This window comes from Thunnus maccoyii, chromosome 5 (assembly GCF_910596095.1).
Source record: "Thunnus maccoyii chromosome 5, fThuMac1.1, whole genome shotgun sequence".
Lineage (NCBI taxonomy): Eukaryota > Metazoa > Chordata > Actinopteri > Scombriformes > Scombridae > Thunnus > Thunnus maccoyii.
Window position 1 is genome coordinate 30,966,982 of NC_056537.1, and position 21,156 is coordinate 30,988,137.

The window sequence follows — 21,156 nt, forward strand, 5'->3', positions numbered from 1 at the left end:
AAACACATAGCATTACATTTCAATGAATTTGATTGACAAGGTGACTTACGAGAGCTTGACTGTTCGCTTCTTGTCTATTTAAAGAACCCATTTGTGTAACTTCTTTATTTTAATGATATGCTTAGTCACTATTCAATGTCAATTCAGATTTAACTTTCACACGATGCTTGAATCTACCACTGCAGCAAATACTGTTGTTGAATTGAACTCTGATCAAATGAAAATTCATTTGTTTATTTTCTGTCTCTTTGTGCAGCGCTGTGTTTACGCTGACCACCTTGAGTCAATATGGGTCTGAGTTGTGTGAGCTGAGTCGACTGGCATGGAAAGGGTTAGAGGAAAGCAGCATCATCTTCCTGGAAGAAGAAATTCCTCTGGATGTTTTGAAATTTTCCGTCAGGATAGGGCTCTTGTCAAAGGTTAGACATGGCTGTATGTGTGAATGTTCTCTTCATATCTGTGGGTGTACAAAGCTTCCACTAAAACTAGGGGGCGATATTCTTGAAGGAGGTATGGGTGTCAGGGGGATGTGTGTGTGTGTGCTGGGGGGGGGGCATACCTTCTTTGAACTGTGAACTGTGGGTTTGCTTTGCATTAAAAATTAAATTACTAGTGTTGGGAATGCATTTATATTTCAGGCAAAATAGTTATGTAACGTTGTAACAACCCTCTTATGCCACATGTCTCTATAGTTGGGATATCTGCAATATGCTGTAGCATGTGGTTTCAGTTCAGCTGCCTCTTCCAACTCTTCATTTGAAATGCTCACTGTGGCTGCTTCTCCTTTTCACATCCATCTTTTGCAATATGTAAAATCAATCTGCCACAGTCACACATCAATGTGTCACAGTTGTGACCACAGGAAATGAAAGCAGTTCAGATATCAGTGAGGCGTATACCTTTTAGATGAAAATAATAATAGGGCTACAAGAAGTCCTGTTGCCTGATTGTTGATGCAGGTTAGAATAAGGTTTTCTTTACAGTGAGCATTACAGCCATAGGCTCTTAGTCTTGTTAGTGACATAATAAATAATACACGTCTCTGTCTTCCTGCAAGGTGGAGCTCAGACGGGAGGATGGGATGCATCTCAACGCCTACTGCTTTGTCCATCTGACTCTACAGGAGTTTTTGGCTGCACTCAGAATCATGACCAGTAATGATGTTAGTGACACAGAGCTCAAGAAGCGGTAAGGGACACAATTCAAGGAAATCAAGTGGAACAGGAAGGGAACATGGTTATATTTTTCTAGGCAACTGCCATCGATTACATGGCCTCTCTGAAGGTGAAAACCGTGGGCTCTATTTTAGTGTAACAGCAGCTGACATGCTCTGTCATGTGTGTGAAATCGGTTACAATTTCAATTAATTGCAAATGTTTATTTATATTATACAACAGTGTTATACAGTTGCTGTGCAGTTCCTTCAGTTTGTGACGTGCTGGAAACAGATCTGGTTCTCTGAAGTGTATTTACAGTACAGCATGTACAGTATGACCCAATTTTCAAATTTTCTGAAATACCAACACCTTGCTTTGTGCTGCCTCATTTGAATGCAACACCATCTCTTTACACCTGTTGTCCCACCTTTGCACTGTACAAAAATACCAAGCAGATGGGTAAAGTTACTATCAGGTCAGGTAAGCACATACAGTAGCACTACTGTCTGCACTGCTACAAAAATAGAGCCCCGTAACCTAAGCTTGAAAAATCATCTCATGTTTAACAAATCATAATAAATCTATCCAAGTATTTGTCAAAGACTGACAAATACTTGGTGTTCAAATGTATTTTGGATTATCTGGATAATGACACAAGGTGCATAAGAATGCTATAGAATTAATCATGTGAAGTCACACTGTATACCAGGAATAACTTAGCCACGAAAGTAAGATGAGCTGGGTAAGTTGAGCACACTACCAAACATGGCTGACCTTCCTCCCCACAAGGAGACCAGAAATGCACCGATGCAGGCACAAAGCAGATGGTCCAATCAGAGGAGTGGAGGCTGCCAGTACCAGACATGACATGGCAGACATGGTGTAAACAGTCTTGTTACTGCACCAGTTAACTAGATTTTCAAGTGACAAGAAACCCCAGTGTGAAAGACAACTCAGCAAGACTAACTGACTTAAGTCTGCGCTTTATTTAATCAACACTTTTCATCACAGGGCCTTCATTAGAGATTTTTTTTTAAATGTAACATGGTGTTCTCTTCACAGAAGGCTGTTATGAAACCCTGTTTAAGGCCCAGTGAAAACACATGTCAAATGAATGAAGTTTAGACTCTGGGTGTCTGGTGGCCTCATAGCTGAAACACATACCATATAACTACATCTCCGGTTTGATTCTGGCCGAGAACTTTGTCATACCCATCTGTCAATACCCGTGTTTTCTGTCTGTATCTACACTGTAAACTGTCCAACAGCCAAAAAAAGAAAAAATAGTTTTGCATTCTGTATTTCAGTTACTGCAGAAATGTCTTTATTATTTTCCAGCATTTTTAACAGCTTTGTCTAATATATTACTGCACTTTGTGCTAAGGTTGCTGAGTGCTACACAGAAAGTAAAACACAAAATGCTCTCTGACACACTGACTCTCTCTACAACATCCATACAAACACCAAAACCCATCAGATATCTGAGTAAAGTTAGTCACTTGTTTGCTTCTGTAAATTAAAAAGTACCTAAATAAACTGAGATAAATATTTCTCTCGTGCTGAAATATGCCATTATCATGTGATGATCAACTAGTCAAAGCAGGGCAGTGTGCCTACGTCATGTGAGGTATTATTCTCATCTGGCTGGTGAGGCTCGGACTTCCCCCTACAAGGCAATATACTCTAGGTGTGTTCCTTAATCTTGATCTAATTAAATACTGACTTTGCTCAATCCTCTTCCTCATTGCTCTCTTAGATTCAGTCTGAAAAAACGCTGGATGACCAGGTCAGACCAGAGGACAGTCTTCACTGACTCTCTGTACCTGTATGTATGTGGTCTGGCGTCCCCACGCTGCACCCAGGCCCTTGTTCAATTAGCCAGGACTTCTGGTGGAACTGGAGGTCAAAGTTGGGTCCAAGAACGACAAACCCTTATTGTGCAACTGCTAAAAAAACTGTGTCACAGCAACACACTGACTGGACCAAAGGTAATACGAACTAAAGTGAATCCTGATAAACAGAAGTATCATTTGGTATGATCAAGTGTACTGATTTTTACTGATTTTCAGTCTACCACTTTTATCTCTATCTCTTTCCTAATTCTGTGTCCTTCTTACATCTACCCAGATATTGGAGCTTTGCCACTGTGTCCAGGAAAGCCAGGACCACCAACTGGCCAAGCTGGTTGTGGGTACAAGAACTAACCTGGAGCTGCGCAACATCCGGCTGTTACCCAATGATATTGATGCTCTGGCTTTTATAGCTAACTCAGTGGGTGATAATGGCATCGGTTTGGACTTTGGGTCATGCTCAATGGAGTTGGAGTGTTTAGATGTCCTGCCCAGGTGTCAGTACATTCGACACCTCAGGTGGGTGGACACAAATACTCACACAAGCAAAACAATATATAGCATCAACACACACTTGTCTACAGAATTAAAATCAAATTGAAAGAAAGAAATTATATCCACAATTTATTTCATTTTCTTATAGGTGAAGAAGAAGTAGCCAAAAGAAGCTTATATGTCATTTGAATTTGCTTCAGAAGCTAAATTTGTTGCACATATCATAATAATCACCTATGGGGGATTTTCTCTTCATTGGAGCAAATCACAGAATAATGTATATATTTCCTGAATCATTCAATTATGTAAAGTAAAACATGTGCAACATGCACACAAGATGCAAGGTGCACAGGGCAGGTGAAGAACTATTTTTATGGCCAGAGACGTGGTGTGCTTTCAGGGCAGTTGAAAACTGCTGTTGGAGAGGTTGGTGTTGATGGTGTTGAGCTGTCATGAATCTGAACACCTGTGTTTAGCCTTTGGACATTTAGAAAGCTGTTGCACAGCCTCCGGAAAGAGCTGTTGCTTTGCCTTTGACATTCCTCAGCCACCTGTCCCACTTACTGTGTAACTGACCGCAGCTCTTAGTCTCTTGCTGTGTCCCTGTCAGTCTGTCTGTAACAAGTAGACATGCAGTAGCCGGGACTCAAGTACAATAACAAGGGCAGGCAGGATGACAACTGACCTGATGACAACCTTTAAAGGTTATGAAGAGTTAATTTGCAGAGACACATATTTCCATTTTTAGTCATTTTCATAAATCCTTTTTTTTTTTTATTGTGCATTCAAGATAATGTCAATCAAACTGCAACTGGGTGGTTTTGATTAAGTAAAAAATAACTCAACAAAATACAGGTAACTTACAAAATTAAATTTTATTTAAATTCAAAGTTTTTTGGGAGGCAAAGGCAGATAACTCCAACAGTGTTTTTTTTGTTGTTGGTTTTTTTTCAAAAATAGATAACTCCACATTTCATGTTTCAGAGTCAAACAATGCCATATAATGGATATTAAGTTTAATTAATACTATAAGTGTAATTTTACAGTAGTCCATTTAGTATTCAGTGTAACTCCATATTTCATGTTACATATTGTTACTCAGTGTTTCACAGTATTCAGTGTTTCAGTTTCGAGTATTTCACAGTATTCAGTTTAACTCAGTCCTCCATATTACTCGGCGTAGCGCAGCGTATTTTCAGTTTTTAGTATTTCAGTGTTTTCAGTTTTACTTTATGCCCTGAAGTTGGTAACATCACAGGCTCTTCAGTTTTGTCCAAATGATCCATCGTTAAAGATAACTTTAAGCCAAAGTTACACCGAAATTTGCTTTCAGACAGCACATCTCCTGCTGGCATATTGCGTCACCTGACCTGAATACCGTGTGCTGATTTGCTGAATGGTTTTATCGGTTCCGTTCAAGAACAGCACTGCAGTTTAACATTCTCTTCTGTAAAACATGAACTTGCAATGCATTGACAATGGACAATAACATCTTTGTGACAAAACATATTTAGGGCTCAGAATGTGCTATGTGTTATAATAACTCACGACAGTCAGTTCATTTTTTTAAAGGATGGTGTTTTTTTAGTTTTTGCAAATTAACTCTTCATATTTAATCAGAACAACTCAAAAACATTCATCAAACCTTCATAAGCCAAAATCAACTCAAACCTAAGTACAGCTAGAAGCTGTCCAAAGTGAAACAGATCAGGACACAGACTGAACTGCAAACATAACAAACAGATTCTATCAGTAAACACACTGAAGCTCTTGTTTGTAAGCTCAACAGAGTCCCGACATCTTGTTTCACTGTAAGTAATACACACCCTTCAACACTTTTTTTTTTTTTTCAGTTTTCGTAGCCGCAGATATGGTGACAAGTTTGCTGAGAAGTTGTCTTCCATTTTGCCTGAATTCCCAACCTTGAGAAAACTAGAGTAAGTTTGTCATTTTTGCTTCTCTTTTCCTGCTGTATTTTCCTCTCACTGTCTTTCACAGTCTGTGTTTCAAGTCTCTCTATAATTCAGTCACAGTGAAATGGAGCAATCATAAGAGAGACTTAAACCAAATTCTTCAGATTTGATTGGACCACTAAAAGGTGGGCGTGGCTTGGTAAATACAGTGCGATACAGAGCCGTAGGGGATTGTTGGCGTCCACACGCACCACCTTCACCTGTGTTGTTAGATCAGGAGGAAGAGACAGAGAAAAGAATAAATGAGACCTCAGCTACATTCATTTGGAAATGAAAACAAAGTTTTTACCAGCTGATAACAAACAGACACCTACATCTGTGGTATTGCTCTGCAAGCTACTATGACTACTACAAGTGGTTAGCTAGTCGCCCAAAATCACATTTGATTGAATACATTTTTGTATATATTTTTGTGTATGTATGCCCCTGAGTTCAAGATGAGTCATCAGACATACAAAAATGTTTTACAGAAAGAGAAAACAGGGATTTTAATATAAAAATACTACAACTGATAGTATTGATTTTTATTATATATTACTGATTTACATATAATATGCAACTGATTCTTACATACTATATTTGGCATTAAAGAGATAACTGAACAATTAACACAGGTACACATGATTAGTACTTGAAAATGTACTTTTTTATTTCACTGTGTCTTTAACACCCATAGAACAAATTTCGACTTATTTTGTCTTCTTAAGGTTTTGTGGTGCCAGCCTGACTGCTGTAGGAGCAGCTAGTTTGGCTTCTGCTCTCCAGAGCTGTCCAGATATCACTGAAATCAAGTATGTTTGCTATTTATTTATACAGTTTATCTAATTACACTGCTACAATTACTGTAGAGCTCTTCAGTTCTTTGGAAATGTGTAAACAGTGTGCAGGGTTGCTGAAACCTAATACCTTTGGATATAGGTCTATAATATGACACCAAACTCATTTTGTTGGCCATGTTTATGCATTGCAGTCTGGTTGACAACAACTTGAAAGATGAAGGGATTAATCACATAGCTGATATCTTTACCAAACTACCAAGACTGCTCTCTGTAATGTAAGTTTCTACTTCTGATGCCAGTGCTTATTTTCTCAATCACCACAACACAGTATCTCAAGATGTTGCAGAATTTTTGTTGGTCTTGTGCATAAGAGTCGTGTGTGTGTGTGTGATCTGCAGGCTCGGTCGAAACAACACCTCTCTGGAAGCAGTGGACATCCTCATAGGGAAAATGTCTTCATGTTTGAACATCCAACATATTTATGCAGAGTAAGACCACACAAAAAAATGTAGTCTACCAAACTTACCCTATAGACCTCATAGCAATTATGTAGAAGTAAATAAAGTGAAATGCAAGCAGGTACATTTTTAATACAATTGTTATACAGGAATAGAATTTTTTTTTCTTTTTGCAGTGGTATGAAAGACATGAGAGTAACTTTCTCCCAAAGCTCTGATATGAACAGGTGAGTTTTTTTTATTAGATAAGGACAGTAAATACAAACCATACAGTTTGTCTGTATGAACAACAGTGTCACCAAACAAATACTGCATTCACAGAAATCCTTATTTATGTTTCCTCTCTGCAGTCATGAAAGCAAGTCTGAACGAACAATCAGGTAAGACGTTAGACAATAACATAAGTTATGACTATAATTATGGATCTGTGAGACCGAACAATGACCGTCACCATGGTCTTTACCTTGAATGATGCCATCCTTTTACCTATCCTTGAGACCTCATGTCAACAAAGTCATGTGACTGACCTTAGGAGGCTTGGCTCACTGTCTATAAGATCTTCCGGGTGTACACGCCTCCTCCTCTTGCCTGGAACACCTCAACCCGTTCTGAGTGACAAGAGATGGTGACGGTCATCATTCGGTCTCATAGATCCATAGTTATAGCCATGACTTATGATCTATTTCGACCTCACTCAGACTGTCACCACAGTCCTTACCTTGGATGACTAGTACCATCAGTTTTGCGAGGAACAGAAGTCTCTATTCCCTCACATCCTCACCCAGCAGCCGAGAGCAGAGTGACGGAACCCAACAGTGCAGGGGAGGCCACATTGACTCTTTAAAATCTAGAAAATCTACAGGGGGCACTCCATGCTGCTGCAAAGATTTCTGAAAGATTAACCCTTTTAAAGTGGCCCAAGAAGTGGCTACACTTCTGGTGGAGTGAGCTACCAGAGTACCTTGGACTGGGAGGTTCTGCCTAGAATAGGCCTTAGAGATCATGTTAACAATCCAAGGGGATAAACACTGTTTAAACACAGGGAGCCCCTATTTTTAATTATTGAAACAGACAAATAACTGAGAGTGTGAGCACCTCAGAGACTGAGTGCTTGCGATATAAGCCCTTAGTACCCTCACTGGACACAAAGTAAGCAGGCCTACTTCCCCCTGTGGGAGAGCCAGATGGAGTAGAAATGCACTGATCTCAACCAGAGGGTTTACCACTTAAGACGAAAATGAAGGATTCAGCCAGAGAGACACGCCTGTGTTATCAGCCTTCCATCTCCAGTATTCCTCACTTACAGACAGAGCATGTAATTCACTCACTCTCTTGGCAGAATATATAGCCAAGAGCAAAACTGTTTTGTGAGACAGAAACTTGTGAGATAGGTTGGACTGCTCCATGGGTTCATAAGGAGCTTAAGTTGAGCTTGACTCAGGGAAAGGGAGATCCTACGATGGAGCTCTAAGGGCCCTGCCTGGCCCCAGGTAGTACGCTCCTTTAATGAACTGAAACAATAGGGGATGTCTCCCCACTGTAACACAGGTCTGGACAGATGGCAACAGCATTTACTCGAAGCTGCAAGTTGTAGTAATTGTGTAGCACCAAGTGCAACAAATTAAGCTACCTGAAACAAAAAGAAGAGGTTAACACAAGCATTGTAACCCTCTGCTATTTAAATGCAAGTGAAAACCGCAAAAGGCTCACCAACAAATTGCTATCAACGATAGTGGAACATAGGAAGGGAAAAAACCATGTACAATCCTCAGGGACATAAAGCATCTGCACCACAATGACGGATTGTTGATTGCGGCGTCCCAAACAGACACATCTTGAGGCAAGTAAAGCAAAGAGAAGGAGGCGTGTTCACACTGATGCTCTTATAGACGACAAACCAAGCCTCCTAAAGTTAGTCACATGATTTTGTTGACATAAGGTCTTGAGGATGGGTAGAAGGATGGCATCATTCAAGGTAAGGACTGTGGTGACAGTCTGAGTGAAGTCGAAATAGATCTCTGCTATCAAATGTTGACTACTTTCCAGATCTTTACTTATATAGACAGTTTTTTCAAATAACTTTGCTTCTGCTTTTAAGTGAAATGGCTATTAGCACAGTGTCTGAACCATGACTCACTACTACTTACTTACAACTGCTGTATTACTGAGTTTATGCCTAAACAGCATCTAATTCATATGTTGATTTACATAAATAAATCAACCAGATAAATCATAAGTAAATGTAATACAATTTTTTATTGTTGATGTTTTCTATCATTGCTTTGAATCTTTTGGTACCATTTTTCTCCAGCTTGTTGAACCAGAAATGGAGCAAGGCTGAGATGAAAAGATTTGCAAAATCGTTGGCATGTTGCCCCACCCTGTCTGTCCTGGAGTAAGTAACCCTAAATACAGCTCTTCAAATGTGGCAAAACCACATCCCCACCAATAACACAGCACACAAAAACAGAATATTATGGTACTAAATGTCTTGGCCCAGGATGTGCTTCGGGTTATTTCCCTTGCGTTTCTCTATTCCCCTGTTTCCTGCTTTCCCCTGTGTTTCCTGTTTTCCCCTGTCTGTATGTGTGCGTACGTGGTGTGGGTGTGGCTTCCTTCCTTGGCACTCTCTGACTCCCTCCTGATTGTGGCTCATTCACCTCACCTGACCAGCCTGCACATCTGCCTTCCATCAACTCAACTGTATATCTACTGTGGTCGTTGTTTTATCTACTACAGTAGTAGTCTCTCCCTCTTGGCTGCTCTGCAATAACTTATTCAAACTTATTCCGTGTGTTGTTTGCATTACCTGTACTTACCATGTTTCCTTGTGCTTCCGGGATCACTACTCTCCGGTCACCCTGCTTGCTTACTAAACCCTAAGCTTATTCCGAGCCAGCAATGCTCACTCCCTCTTCCGCCTGTCTTGCTCAGCTCAACTCTACCATCCAGCATTGCCTCTCTAGCTTCTGCCTTGCCTGTCATCCTCATTCCCCCTTATTCCTACAATAACCCCCTTTTTTATATTACTTAATTACATTGTCTGCATTTGGGTCCACCTTCACTGATCATAACACTAAATGCAGTTATTGACTCAACACTTTCACATTGCAAGTACTTAATGTCAGTAGTTAGAAGTAGTGGTAGACTTTGTTTCTTTTTGTGTGAGTCACAGTAGTTTATCAGTGGATTTGATGTCGATTTCAATGGGCCATCACTTCCTTTCTTGTCAGCAAAGCAAGGCTCCCCACAACTGACATTTTGCATGTTATCATCAGACACTCATCAGACACTCAGCACTATCATTTCCCACTGCTCATCAGAGTGGATACTCTGGTCTCTGTATCAGTCATTTGTAACTCATGATGTGTCACTGATCATGCATATAGTATATTTGTGCATATCAAATGCTAATGATGTTCTGCGTGTGACTGTGTGTGTGTGTGTGTGTGTGTGTGTGTGCACCCTAGTCTGTCTGGAGGCCAGTGGGATGTGGAAACTGTGAAGACATTGACTCAGTTTTTGCCCAAGTTCAGTGTCACCAAAAAGATCATGTAAGGCTGACTTCAATTATTTATACTGTGGCATTTCTTACACCAAACTACCCATCACAAAGCATATGATATAAGACTGACAGACTTTCTTCTATACATTATGCAATTTAGAGCCACATACTATACATATAACTTTTAATTATGAAAGTAATCAATACATTTAGTGCACCATTTAATTTTTTGTGGTCAGGAATAAGCACAAAAACAGTGTTCAGCATCTATAAGAAATAAGCTGCAAACAGCAGCAGTTTGTTGATGTCCTCATGTCTCTTCTCAGTGCGAATAACAGCTGCTCTTCAGTGGAGGGTTTAGTGGTTCTGACTGCTCTGCTGTCTGGTTGTCCTGCTGTGATGGAGCTTCATATCAGGTACAAACACACTTGTAATGTATGGTGCATACTATAAATGCACACATGCACACACACACAATTGTTGCAGGCACTTTTAGACATTTTTTACCAACAAATTCATATTTAGTAATACCCAGCAACATGTTCATTTTATTAGTTAGCGTCCAATTTTCATTGTTTACTACACTCTACTTTGTTATGAAACACTGGGTACATTCACAAATATGTATGTTTCTGTGTGTTTCAGACTACAGAGCCCTGTCCAGGTGTCTGTGTTATTCTCTGAAGGGAGACAACAACCTGCAAATGAAATATCTAAAACACTTTGGTATGTATTACATTATAGTCACAATGAAACAACATTTTGAGAGCTTCCTGTTGCAACATGATGTTGGGATGGGATTTAACAGAAAGATCATTCAAAAGTGTTTTTCATTGCATAGTAGTGAGTGAAACATGTTCTACACTTCCACAGATATGAGAGATTCCACCGATGTAGATAATGTTAATGATATTACTGGATCCTGATCTTACTGGTGAGAGTGGTTATGATGATGGTAACCATGATGTTATTGTCTCTGTCAGTCTCAGCTGCTGTGGTCTGCTGCCTGCTAGTCTGCAGAAAGTGTGCAAGAGTTTGGGAACCTCTTCTGATCTCACACTGCTGGAGTAAGATACACAATCAGAAACAATATTTACATTTAGTATACTAGCCTGTATAGATGATGTGGAAGTTGCTAATTTATGAGTGTTGACAATATGAGTTTTATCCATCTCTCAGTAGACCTCTGTTTATGTTCTTCACTTCACTCTATTTGCCTAAATAAGTCTCTAGGTGTAATAGGAGCTTTATGAACTGTGAACATCTAAATTTATATTGTCCATGCCAGTTCCTTCTTGATGAATCTGCCCGTACAAACTTTAAATTTACATTTGCAGCTTATTGTTACCTTTTTTTATCTTGCATACTAAGCTAAGATCACATTCCATATACATATCAGTCCGCTGCTGAAATATGTTTTGTTAGTCATGGTGGCCAAAATTCGGGACCTATGTGTCTTCATGTTAAATTCAGACGTGGCCTTGAATTATAAAAGGATGTCTTGTGGTTTATTCATATTTTTTGCATCCCCAGTTGACTTAGTGGTTCCTTTGTTTTTGCAGCTACTTTGTACTTCATACATACGTACATGTGTCATTCTTACTTCTGACACTATTTTTACCCCATATTCTTGTCTGTCAGTCTGTCCAGTAACTGTTTAGGCGACAAAGGTCTAAGGAAACTGTTGGATGTCCTGCCTTGTCTCAGCAACATCCAAGAAATCAAGTAAGACTCACATACAAAAAAATATCCTCAAAGCAGTTATAAAAAAATATGAAACTTAACAGGTGCTTTATAATGCAAAAATGTATATTTATTGAGTATGTACTAAAAATGTATGATGAGCATAAAGTAAGAATGAGCAGAAGTTGAGTGTGTGCCATAGCTTTTTGTCTGAGATAGGAGGAAGGGACAGATGGTATGTTGGCAAAAGCATGACTATTATTTTCTCACAAAACAGGTTCCAAACGAAATGTGCCAACTCTGGCAGCTACTGTGTTTACCCCAGGGCAATATCCAGGATAAATGATGCCCTCCCCCAAGTCTCATTGTGTTTGTGTGTGTTTTTCAGTGCCAGTAACAATGGCATCAGCATGGAGGGAGTGGTGATGCTGGCTGGTGCTTTGTGCTCCTATAACAACTTAACACAAATTCACATCAGGTACTCTTTGTTTTGTATTTTAGGCATTTAATGATTTTAGTCGAGCTGCAGCAGAATAAGCACTGTCGCCAATGAGGCAACAGCTTACAGTTGCTGCCTTTATGCCTTCATGCTTGTTTATAAAATACAAGTATATATACAACTGACATTTGGACAGAAATGAATGGATTGAGGAGACAGTGTCCTATTATAAACTATAAACTGACATTAAAAAGTGCAAAATGTTAATCTTATGGTGTGTTGTTGGTTTCCACAGTGATGGAGGCAGAGAGAAGGTGATCCTGAAGTTCTGCCCTGACAAAAGGTAGAAAATCTGCATCTGTGATAACCTCCTAGATACCACTGTTTGCATTTTCATCTCTCGGATAATAAGCAAATTCTATTCTCTTCCTCTTTTTCAGCGATGACAAACAGCAGCTGAAGATGTTCAGGTACAGTAAGCTGATAAAGAGTTGGAGGAAAAACACACATTTGACATGTTTTTTTCTACACTTTACAAGTCATTACTTCAGGATTGAAGTGCATGAAAATATCCTCTTTTATGTTGTAGGATAAACAACAGCAACCTGCTGCCAACTGATGTAACCATGCTGTGCAGGAGATTGGTCCACTGTCACTCCCATTTGGAGTTAGAGTAAGTTTAATTATTGTATATGCATACAAATATTATCTTATGATATAAACAACAGGTAGACATTTATATACCATGATGTTGTGCCAGTTTGTCTAACAGCTCATTGAGAGACGAAGCTATTGAGAATCTGCTTAAAGTCCTGCCCAAGATGGCGTCACTGCAGAGACTCAAGTAAGACCCACACACATGCACTAGTGTGGATGGTTTGTGTGTGAGAGGGTGTTTTTTATTATGTGGATTGAAATAATCCCTGATGGGAGTATTAACAGGAATCCTACACATAAATAATAAAAGAATGCATACTGTGTGAATATTTAAAATAATACTGATATGTATTGTTAGTTATTGTGATTTAAAAATATATACAGATGATGGCACTATGCAGAAAAATCTGTGGCATACACACAGAGATGTGACCAGATATAATTACCAGTTCTAAGAAAGATCTGTACAAGGATGTGTACAGAGTATGAGTCATCTGTGGGTTAGGGTTAGGTTATCTGAAATGCAATACTGAACTCCTCAGGGGTCACGATATATGAGGAAGTCTGTTGCAGCAATTACAAAAACAAACTGTTACACTACATGAGAGGTGATTTCACAAAATGTTTTCATAGTACATTTAGAGCCAGGAGCCTTAAAAGTATTAAAACTAGCTTTTATTTTGGCCGCTGTGATGTCATTACATTCTTGCTTAATCTGAATCATCTCTATTCTCTCTTCCTCCTCAGTGTCACCCACAGTATCATATCCACAACTGGAGCATTGACGTTGGTCAGTTGTTTGACTGACAGTCAGCAAGTCACAGCAGTGGAGCTCAGGCACGACACTTTCCTGTGTTGCATTTATCAAGAAATCTAACTTGACACGTTTGAAAATCAAAGTCTAACTCATTTCTGTATCCAGGCACTCTTGAGTAATTATAATATTTATGTGCCCGTCATAGTTTTCTACATTTTTGTCACTGTACTGTGATATCTGTCACTGAACATGTTTATGTTAAATACTGCTTTGAACTCTTCTCCAGGCCTCAGAGTGAATCCTTCATTCATTTTGGCGGAGTGAAAACAGAACAAGCCAGCTGCAGGTCTGTGATCAGCAACTGACATTTTTTTAGAGTGTACTGACTTGTGCAACTAAAAAAACTGGTTTTGTGGTTGTCGTGTCAGACAGCTCAGTTTGCCATTTGTCTAACCAATCATTTTATGTGTGGCATATCAGATCTAGCTTCTTAAGTTTCTCTTTCAGTATGACTGGCAGTGTTCAGTATGAGCATAAGCAATCTCAGCATGGGCGGAAACTGCTGTTTACCACAAGTGAAGGCAGAACAGGGCAGCACATTTACAGGAATGGTGTAATGAACATCTTCCATCTGAGTTTTCATTTTAGAATCTAGTGGAAAAAGATATAACGTATAATACATTTTTTCTAAAATAAAAGGAACATAATGTCACTGAAAGTCTTCCAAACAGAAGGGGATTATTACATGCATGTGAAGTGCGGTTTAGTCTGCATGTAATGTGACCTGCCTCTCTTAATCGGCACAAACTAAGGGACTACTTTTCAGCAGAAGAAGAGTAAACACAACATAACTGACTGTGACCTCATGTTGGACTACTTTCAGTCTGTCTGGTTGTATGTGCACACAGGTTAACTCGTTTCAGCCTGAACAGTGACAACGTGCAGAGACTGTTTGAGATCCTACAGCAGGGTCCCCAACTGTCTGACTTGGAGTACGAGCCACACACACACACACACACACACACACACCATGTATCCCACTACATACTCTATTTACTAGTATGAATCACTCACTCACTGTTGGCATTAATGCTGAGCTATTCTCTCTAATGACTGCAGTTTATCAAGTAACCAGCTGGATGATGAAGGAGTGAAACGTTTGGTGGATTCTCTACCTAATCTTAAAATCACCAGATATGTCAAGTAAGATACGTGTTGTGAAATATTGTTCCATATTCATTTGTAGCTGCTGTGTAGAAAATACAGTTTTAATGAAGTCCTTGTAAAAACTTTTTGTCCTTTTACTGTAAATTAGAACCAGATATTAGACTGATATATTTTCAGCAGATATTGGCTCGGGTGCATTACATATTCATATTTTTATGTTTTTTGTATTTTTATTTGTGATTTTTGTGTATAAAGATTTAATTTCCAGTAAAAATGAAAACTGCATTAATATTAAATGTTTATTTCAAAAAGGAAAATCAAAAAAATGTTTTATATTCCCAAATATCAATATCAGTATCAACCTCAAATTTCTTTATAGATACATAGATATAGTGCTGGAAAATGGTTGGTAGTAATGTAACATATATGATAGTGATTAACTGTAGAATAACACTTTTATGGTTCTTACATGTTTCTTCCTCTGCAGTCTGAACAACAACAGCCTGACCCAGCAGGGGTTGTTGGATGTGGCCAGCGCACTGTGTACCTGTGACAACGTCTCTCGTGTAGAAGTCAGGTGAGTCTGTGCACTGAGTGAACGAATTACTAAAAGAAAACAATTAAAGTAATGTTGGAAGCATTAAAAACTGTAAAAACAAATTAAATATTCACCGCTGTCGTACTATCCTTGGACTTGACTTTCTGATTCTAATTCTGTCTGCTGATAGTTTGGGGGCTGAGAAGAGGTGTCTCATCTGGTTCGGACAATATGGAGGTTGTGAAAAAACTCTGAGGTATGTCAAGAATCCAAAATCCTAAAAGTAGAAGCACATAAAAGGAAACAGTAAATACATACAGAGATACATGTGTTCACACATAATTACGACTTCTTATGAATCCACAAGTAAAAATAACTAGCATGGCATTGTGGTGAGGCTTTCTGGTTGATTCAAAACTTAAACCTCACACAACTTCCACATTACCACTATGACCCTTTTATGTGTACTCCACACAGGTATGTGAGGTATTCCTGATCTTGTGCCCTATTTAACAAAAGCCATCACTAAGCCGTAGAACAATTTCAATATATTGATAATAATAATTCAAATAGGTGTTCCTGTGGTAGTTTGGATTGGCATCCTTTACCTGTTGCAGTCTGTATGTAGTTTACAGGCAGTACAGTATAGTAATAGTACCTTTGACCTCTCTCCCTCTCCCCCCGTCTTTTCTGCCTCTCTTCAGCGTCAGAGAGAGTAGTTTGGAACGTGACCATCTGGTCAGATTAGCAGAGATCGTATCTAAGTGTCCCGGTCTCACCAAACTGGAGTAAGTATGTCCATCCTCAGACCGTTTCTGAAGCTTAGAAACAGACTTGATATTCATGTATTTCTTTAAATAAAAATGTAATTGTTTTTTAATGTGTGTCTGTGGCCCCGCAAGTTCATGAAAACTCTTCTTTCTGCATTATGTAAAAACTGTAGTTTTGGTGATTTTTATAGTTTAATATCTGTTGAAGGATAACTTTTGTGAAGATTAAAAGGAAAATTCTCCGTCTTATGAAACTTTCACAAAGCATATTGGATAAATTAAAAAATGCAAAAGGGTAAAGACTAAAAGATCTGTAATCAAAATGTTGAACTGAAGGTTAACTTATTTCAGAAGCTTGTGTCCGTATCTCACAGCCTTCTGTAAGCTGTATTTATTAGTTGTAAAGAGCTGCTGTTTCAAACAAGCTTTACAGCTGATAAAGCTTAAAGAAATTCATCAGAAAGGCGTCTACTGATTAAAGGCCTGACTCGTTATCGCTTTGACTTTCTCTTTCAGTGTTTATTTTTCTTTTCCATGCTATCCCCCTGATACTTAATGATCATCTGTGATTGGTCCACAGGTTCAAGAACAATTTTCTGCAGTCAGAGTGGATCGAACATTTTGTCAAACTGTTGAACAGCAGTCTGAGAGGATGCATTGTGAGGTGAGAAGGACTACAGCAGAAATAGTTTGTGCTGTTTGCTCTTAAAGGGAAGTTTTAAATGAAATTCCACATTTGGGAATGTAGCCGTTTTAGCATTTGGAGTCACAACCTGGTAGTCTTGACGTTGACATTTGTCTTTGTTTGTTTTAGCTTTGGTCTTCTTTTTTTTAGCTTTTCTTTTTTTTTATACAGACATCATATTTGTCATGACTGAACCTTCTCCCATGTTTCTGTCCAAATAACTGAATTGTTTTATATATTTGTATATTAAATCATTGTCAGTTTTGAGGAGTATTGGATCAGATCTGTGAAAGCTGTTAGTTTGGTGTGTCGCTGTCTGGACCTTAACAGCAACATACATGCTATCAGGTGAGATATGAAAGCAAACACACATTCAGACTATACACTCTTGACGATATTCAAACTTACTGTAGAATGTCCCAAATCGAGTTTACAGTATGTGTGTTGTCATGAGTAACACCCCTAAACACATTTACTTTGCAGGGTGCACCACACCACGCTACACCTGTCTTTGATAAAGTCCACTCAACTGACTTTAATCAGGTAATAAATGTCAATAAATTACATTTTGAATATCTGTAGTCTCTTGTAATTCAGCAGCTAGTTGAATTTTCTCTATTTAATATCAAACTTTAAAGGGTTCCAGGCTGTGTTGCATTCAAAGTATAAAAAAATACATGATAATAAAAAAGAAAAGAAAATAATGCATGATTTTGTGTCATCTGTCCTTGTGTTTTCAGCAGTGACTCTGCAGATCCAGCTCCATTAATGGCCACAGAGAAAATAGGGTACTTCTAATTTAATTTAAATGTGCTGCATAAAGTATCCATTTTTTTTTTTAAATGCAACATTGTGGTCTTGAGAAAAACAAATGCTACATGTTAGACTGTTAAAATGATTGTACATTGTAACAGAAAACAAGATGTTGTTTCAGTGAATGAATTCATTTAAAGGACTCTGGAGACCAATGATTTTTTTAGAAATAGAAAAAGAGCAGCACAGTAGCTGATAACAGTAGGATAAAAAGATACCAGTACATACAGTATGTTGCTGGCAGTTGTACATGTCTTTCTTGGAGCAGGTGTTAACCTCTCCTCTCCTCTCCTCTCCTCTCCTCTCCTCTTCTCTCCTCCAGTCTTGTGGACTGTGTAGAGGGGTCCCAGATTGCGGCTATGAGCAGCATCATCCAGAGGTGTCCTTTACTGACAGAGCTGGAGTTAGTACTCTATTTTCTGTTTTAATATAATAAGCAGGAGGCAGTAAATACACACTGCCGCTTTCGGACATATTTTTGAATTATGTTTTTTTCTCATTATTCACAGTTTTTCCCAAAACAGCCTGGGTATAGAGGGAGCTGAGTTCCTCTGTTCTCTTCTTCCCTCACTACCATATCTCACTTCTCTCAGGTTCGACTTTTTTTTCCCCATTTGACACTTTTACCAATGACTGTTTTAAAGTTCTAGCATGACAAGCATCCACTTTTGTCTTTTACAGCATTGGCTCCAAAGAAACTTGTGGGACTGTGGTTGAGAAGCTCTCAGAGGCCTTACTGCAGTCTACAGCCATTCAGAGCTTAAAGTGAGCGTCACATACACACTCACACATATTCCTTTTCTAGAGCATTTTCTTTTCATTTTCTCTCATTGTCTTTATTCTGAATGTGAATAAAGACACTGAATGATTTACTGGCGCTCCTCATCTCTTATTATTGTCATGTTGCAGAGTGGACCATATTTAGGTGAGGGGGACCTGGTTAGATCAGAGCATTCACAACTAAACAGCCAGCCAGGCAGTGTGAAAATATGTTCATAAAGATGTTCTCAGACATACAGTATATGTGAACAAACCAATCTGTAGCATAGAGGGGAAATTATTTTTAATTTCAATAGTTTCTCAAACCATCTGGCAGGCATGTACAGATTTAGCAGCCAGGATTAATGCTCTTTTCTAAATATACAGAGCAACGTTTGTACAAGGGAAAGTACAGAGATATCTATATCTATTCCATCTTTTCTTATCAAGCTTTTTGATTTCTCTTTTATTGTGGCCACCATCAAAGATTTGTATAGGAGGAATTGCTGTTCATGTTTAGATGACAACAATATAACTGGGCTCCTTTTTAGATCTTGACATATAATGTATGAAAATGACCTGGTTGCTGCCTGGCAGGCACAAACTTTCCTCTCCACAAGTCATGACAATTTAAATATGACTGTTTGTGTTCATTCCCTTCCAAAATAATCAGTGTTTTATGTATTAGTAAAGAAATCTTTTTGTCTCTCTCTCCCAGTCTATCAGGTCATGTGATTAATGACCCAGCAGCTCAGATTATAACCAGAATGTTGCCCCGTCTACGATCAGTCAAGTAAGCGTTCAACATTTAGTAATGTGTAGTGTATCTCTTGAAATGTAGTGACGGAAGTTCTTATCATGTGGAAGAACTAGTGATAATGTTTCATCTATCCCATACAATATATGAATATTAGAAAAAGTTACCATTTGACTTGTCTTTTCTAGTCTGTCCCATTGTACATGGTCAGCATCTGGAGGGCTGCAGCTCGTCAAAGCGCTAGGACAGTGTGTCAGTCTGGAAGAGCTTTGGTAAAACATGCACAAACACACACACACATACACATGTACATATACATATAAATAAATGTGTACAGAAATGTCTGAATACAGAGACTTTTCTAATGTCTAACGTCTTTGTGTGTTTGTGTGTGTGTTGGTGTTTGTGTGCGTACCCCAAGTCTGGACTCTGTGTGCCTGGATGAAGACAGCAGGATGTGTCTGGCCCAAACACTGAGGAAAACACACTCGATGCGTAGTCTCAAGTGAGAGTCACCCTCTGATCGACAGTCGCAGCCTCATTAAAGCATGATGCACCAAACCTCCGTTTAAAAGTCACTGCCTTAAGTTATTACAGTAGTAATAAAGATGTCCCTCTGAGATGTGAGAAGTGACATGTGGTCTGTTTATAGCTACTCACCACATAGTAATGAAGAAATATTTAATATATGTGGGGAAGCCTGCAAACTATTTTGGCAGACATCTTGACTTTTATTGCTACAATCACAGTGACACACTTAAGCCATACATATCCTACACAACTCTAACAATCTGGTCTATTTATGATGCCATGCATTTGCTTACACTTGCTGCTCACATTGCAACCCCTGCTGTTGCAGCTCAGCATACCAGCATGTCATCAGCTCTACATGAACCACCCTGCCTGAGGGAAATTTATCATTCCCTGATCTCTCATAGTGCTAAGTTGTAAAGTGTTGCTCACCGATAAGCAGCAGGTTCAGAATGTAGAAGGCAACTGTTTATAGTGTATAAATATACATCATATTTACATGAATATAAATCTTCTGCTGACTGGCTGACATGAGTACTCCATTTAGCTCTTCCTTAACACCGCTCATCTTTTTTTCTCTGGCAGTCACCCACTGGGTCTCTACACCCGGTTTAGAACTAATCGTGCATTCAGTGTGACTGTAAAAATTTCTCTGAAGGTCTGATTGTTTGGTTAAACAGCAAATTTGTCCCTGTTTATGTGTATTGTGTGTGTGTGTGTGTGCGCCAGGCTAAATAAGATTGCCACAGCGACAGAACCACCAGAAACCAACAGTGTGCTGAATCTCCTAGCCGCTATGGAGGGACTCACACGAATGGAGGAGATAGAGTGAGTTTTGCAGACATTCTGCACATACAGTATACAAATGTGATTAACTTCCTCTCAGTCTGTCACAAATTAAAAATCATCATCAGTGATGTGGGATGTCTTCTTTGTCTCGTGGTTTCAGGTTGGAGGGATGGAGGATGGCTGATAGAGGAGCAGAGTGGTTGACCAGACTCCTTCCTGTCTGGACAGAGCTCAGAAAGATCAGGTATCCTGTCTGTCTCATCCCAATACCTACATTTTCAAGCTGTTAACTGTCTCACCACCAGTTTGTGTCCTCACTGCACTTCATTGACGGTTGGTACAATTATCATCCATGTTGTTATAAGCCTGCAGATATTTAATTTATTACTCTTGATGGCGAGACACGCTCCAGTTGTAGGAAGAGTCAGATTAAAATAGAATGGTCAAAACCAGCCAAGCTCCAAAAATGCCTAATCCTACACTTCCCATAATGCAACACAATAACATCTTTCATTAGAGCCTATCACAGGCTTTTGGCTGAAAATGCCTCAAGCCCAAACAGAGACAACCCTGATGACGTGATCAGGGTTATTT

At 39.0% G+C, this 21,156-nt stretch overlaps 1 protein-coding gene across 1 annotated transcript in view; it reads left to right on the forward strand.

Annotated features, from left to right (window-relative positions):
• The window catches only part of nlrc5 (NLR family, CARD domain containing 5), a 34,557-nt gene that overhangs the window by 9,489 nt on the left and 3,912 nt on the right, over positions 1-21,156 (forward strand). Inside the window, exons 10-49 of the mRNA XM_042412521.1 lie at positions 257-419; positions 1,058-1,188; positions 2,914-3,145; positions 3,285-3,526; positions 5,356-5,439; positions 6,183-6,266; positions 6,446-6,529; positions 6,653-6,742; positions 6,889-6,939; positions 7,063-7,092; positions 9,024-9,107; positions 10,183-10,266; positions 10,544-10,633; positions 10,863-10,943; positions 11,201-11,284; positions 11,859-11,942; positions 12,289-12,378; positions 12,635-12,682; positions 12,780-12,809; positions 12,929-13,012; positions 13,100-13,183; positions 13,744-13,833; positions 14,040-14,099; positions 14,662-14,745; positions 14,873-14,956; positions 15,408-15,497; positions 15,649-15,714; positions 16,163-16,246; positions 16,809-16,892; positions 17,175-17,261; positions 17,397-17,456; positions 17,654-17,701; positions 18,049-18,129; positions 18,236-18,319; positions 18,408-18,491; positions 19,204-19,278; positions 19,431-19,514; positions 19,664-19,747; positions 20,503-20,601; positions 20,723-20,806. Of these exons, the coding sequence (XP_042268455.1) occupies positions 257-419; positions 1,058-1,188; positions 2,914-3,145; positions 3,285-3,526; positions 5,356-5,439; positions 6,183-6,266; positions 6,446-6,529; positions 6,653-6,742; positions 6,889-6,939; positions 7,063-7,092; positions 9,024-9,107; positions 10,183-10,266; positions 10,544-10,633; positions 10,863-10,943; positions 11,201-11,284; positions 11,859-11,942; positions 12,289-12,378; positions 12,635-12,682; positions 12,780-12,809; positions 12,929-13,012; positions 13,100-13,183; positions 13,744-13,833; positions 14,040-14,099; positions 14,662-14,745; positions 14,873-14,956; positions 15,408-15,497; positions 15,649-15,714; positions 16,163-16,246; positions 16,809-16,892; positions 17,175-17,261; positions 17,397-17,456; positions 17,654-17,701; positions 18,049-18,129; positions 18,236-18,319; positions 18,408-18,491; positions 19,204-19,278; positions 19,431-19,514; positions 19,664-19,747; positions 20,503-20,601; positions 20,723-20,806 (3,546 nt within the window). The remainder of the gene's footprint in view (positions 1-256; positions 420-1,057; positions 1,189-2,913; positions 3,146-3,284; positions 3,527-5,355; positions 5,440-6,182; positions 6,267-6,445; positions 6,530-6,652; positions 6,743-6,888; positions 6,940-7,062; positions 7,093-9,023; positions 9,108-10,182; positions 10,267-10,543; positions 10,634-10,862; positions 10,944-11,200; positions 11,285-11,858; positions 11,943-12,288; positions 12,379-12,634; positions 12,683-12,779; positions 12,810-12,928; positions 13,013-13,099; positions 13,184-13,743; positions 13,834-14,039; positions 14,100-14,661; positions 14,746-14,872; positions 14,957-15,407; positions 15,498-15,648; positions 15,715-16,162; positions 16,247-16,808; positions 16,893-17,174; positions 17,262-17,396; positions 17,457-17,653; positions 17,702-18,048; positions 18,130-18,235; positions 18,320-18,407; positions 18,492-19,203; positions 19,279-19,430; positions 19,515-19,663; positions 19,748-20,502; positions 20,602-20,722; positions 20,807-21,156) is intronic.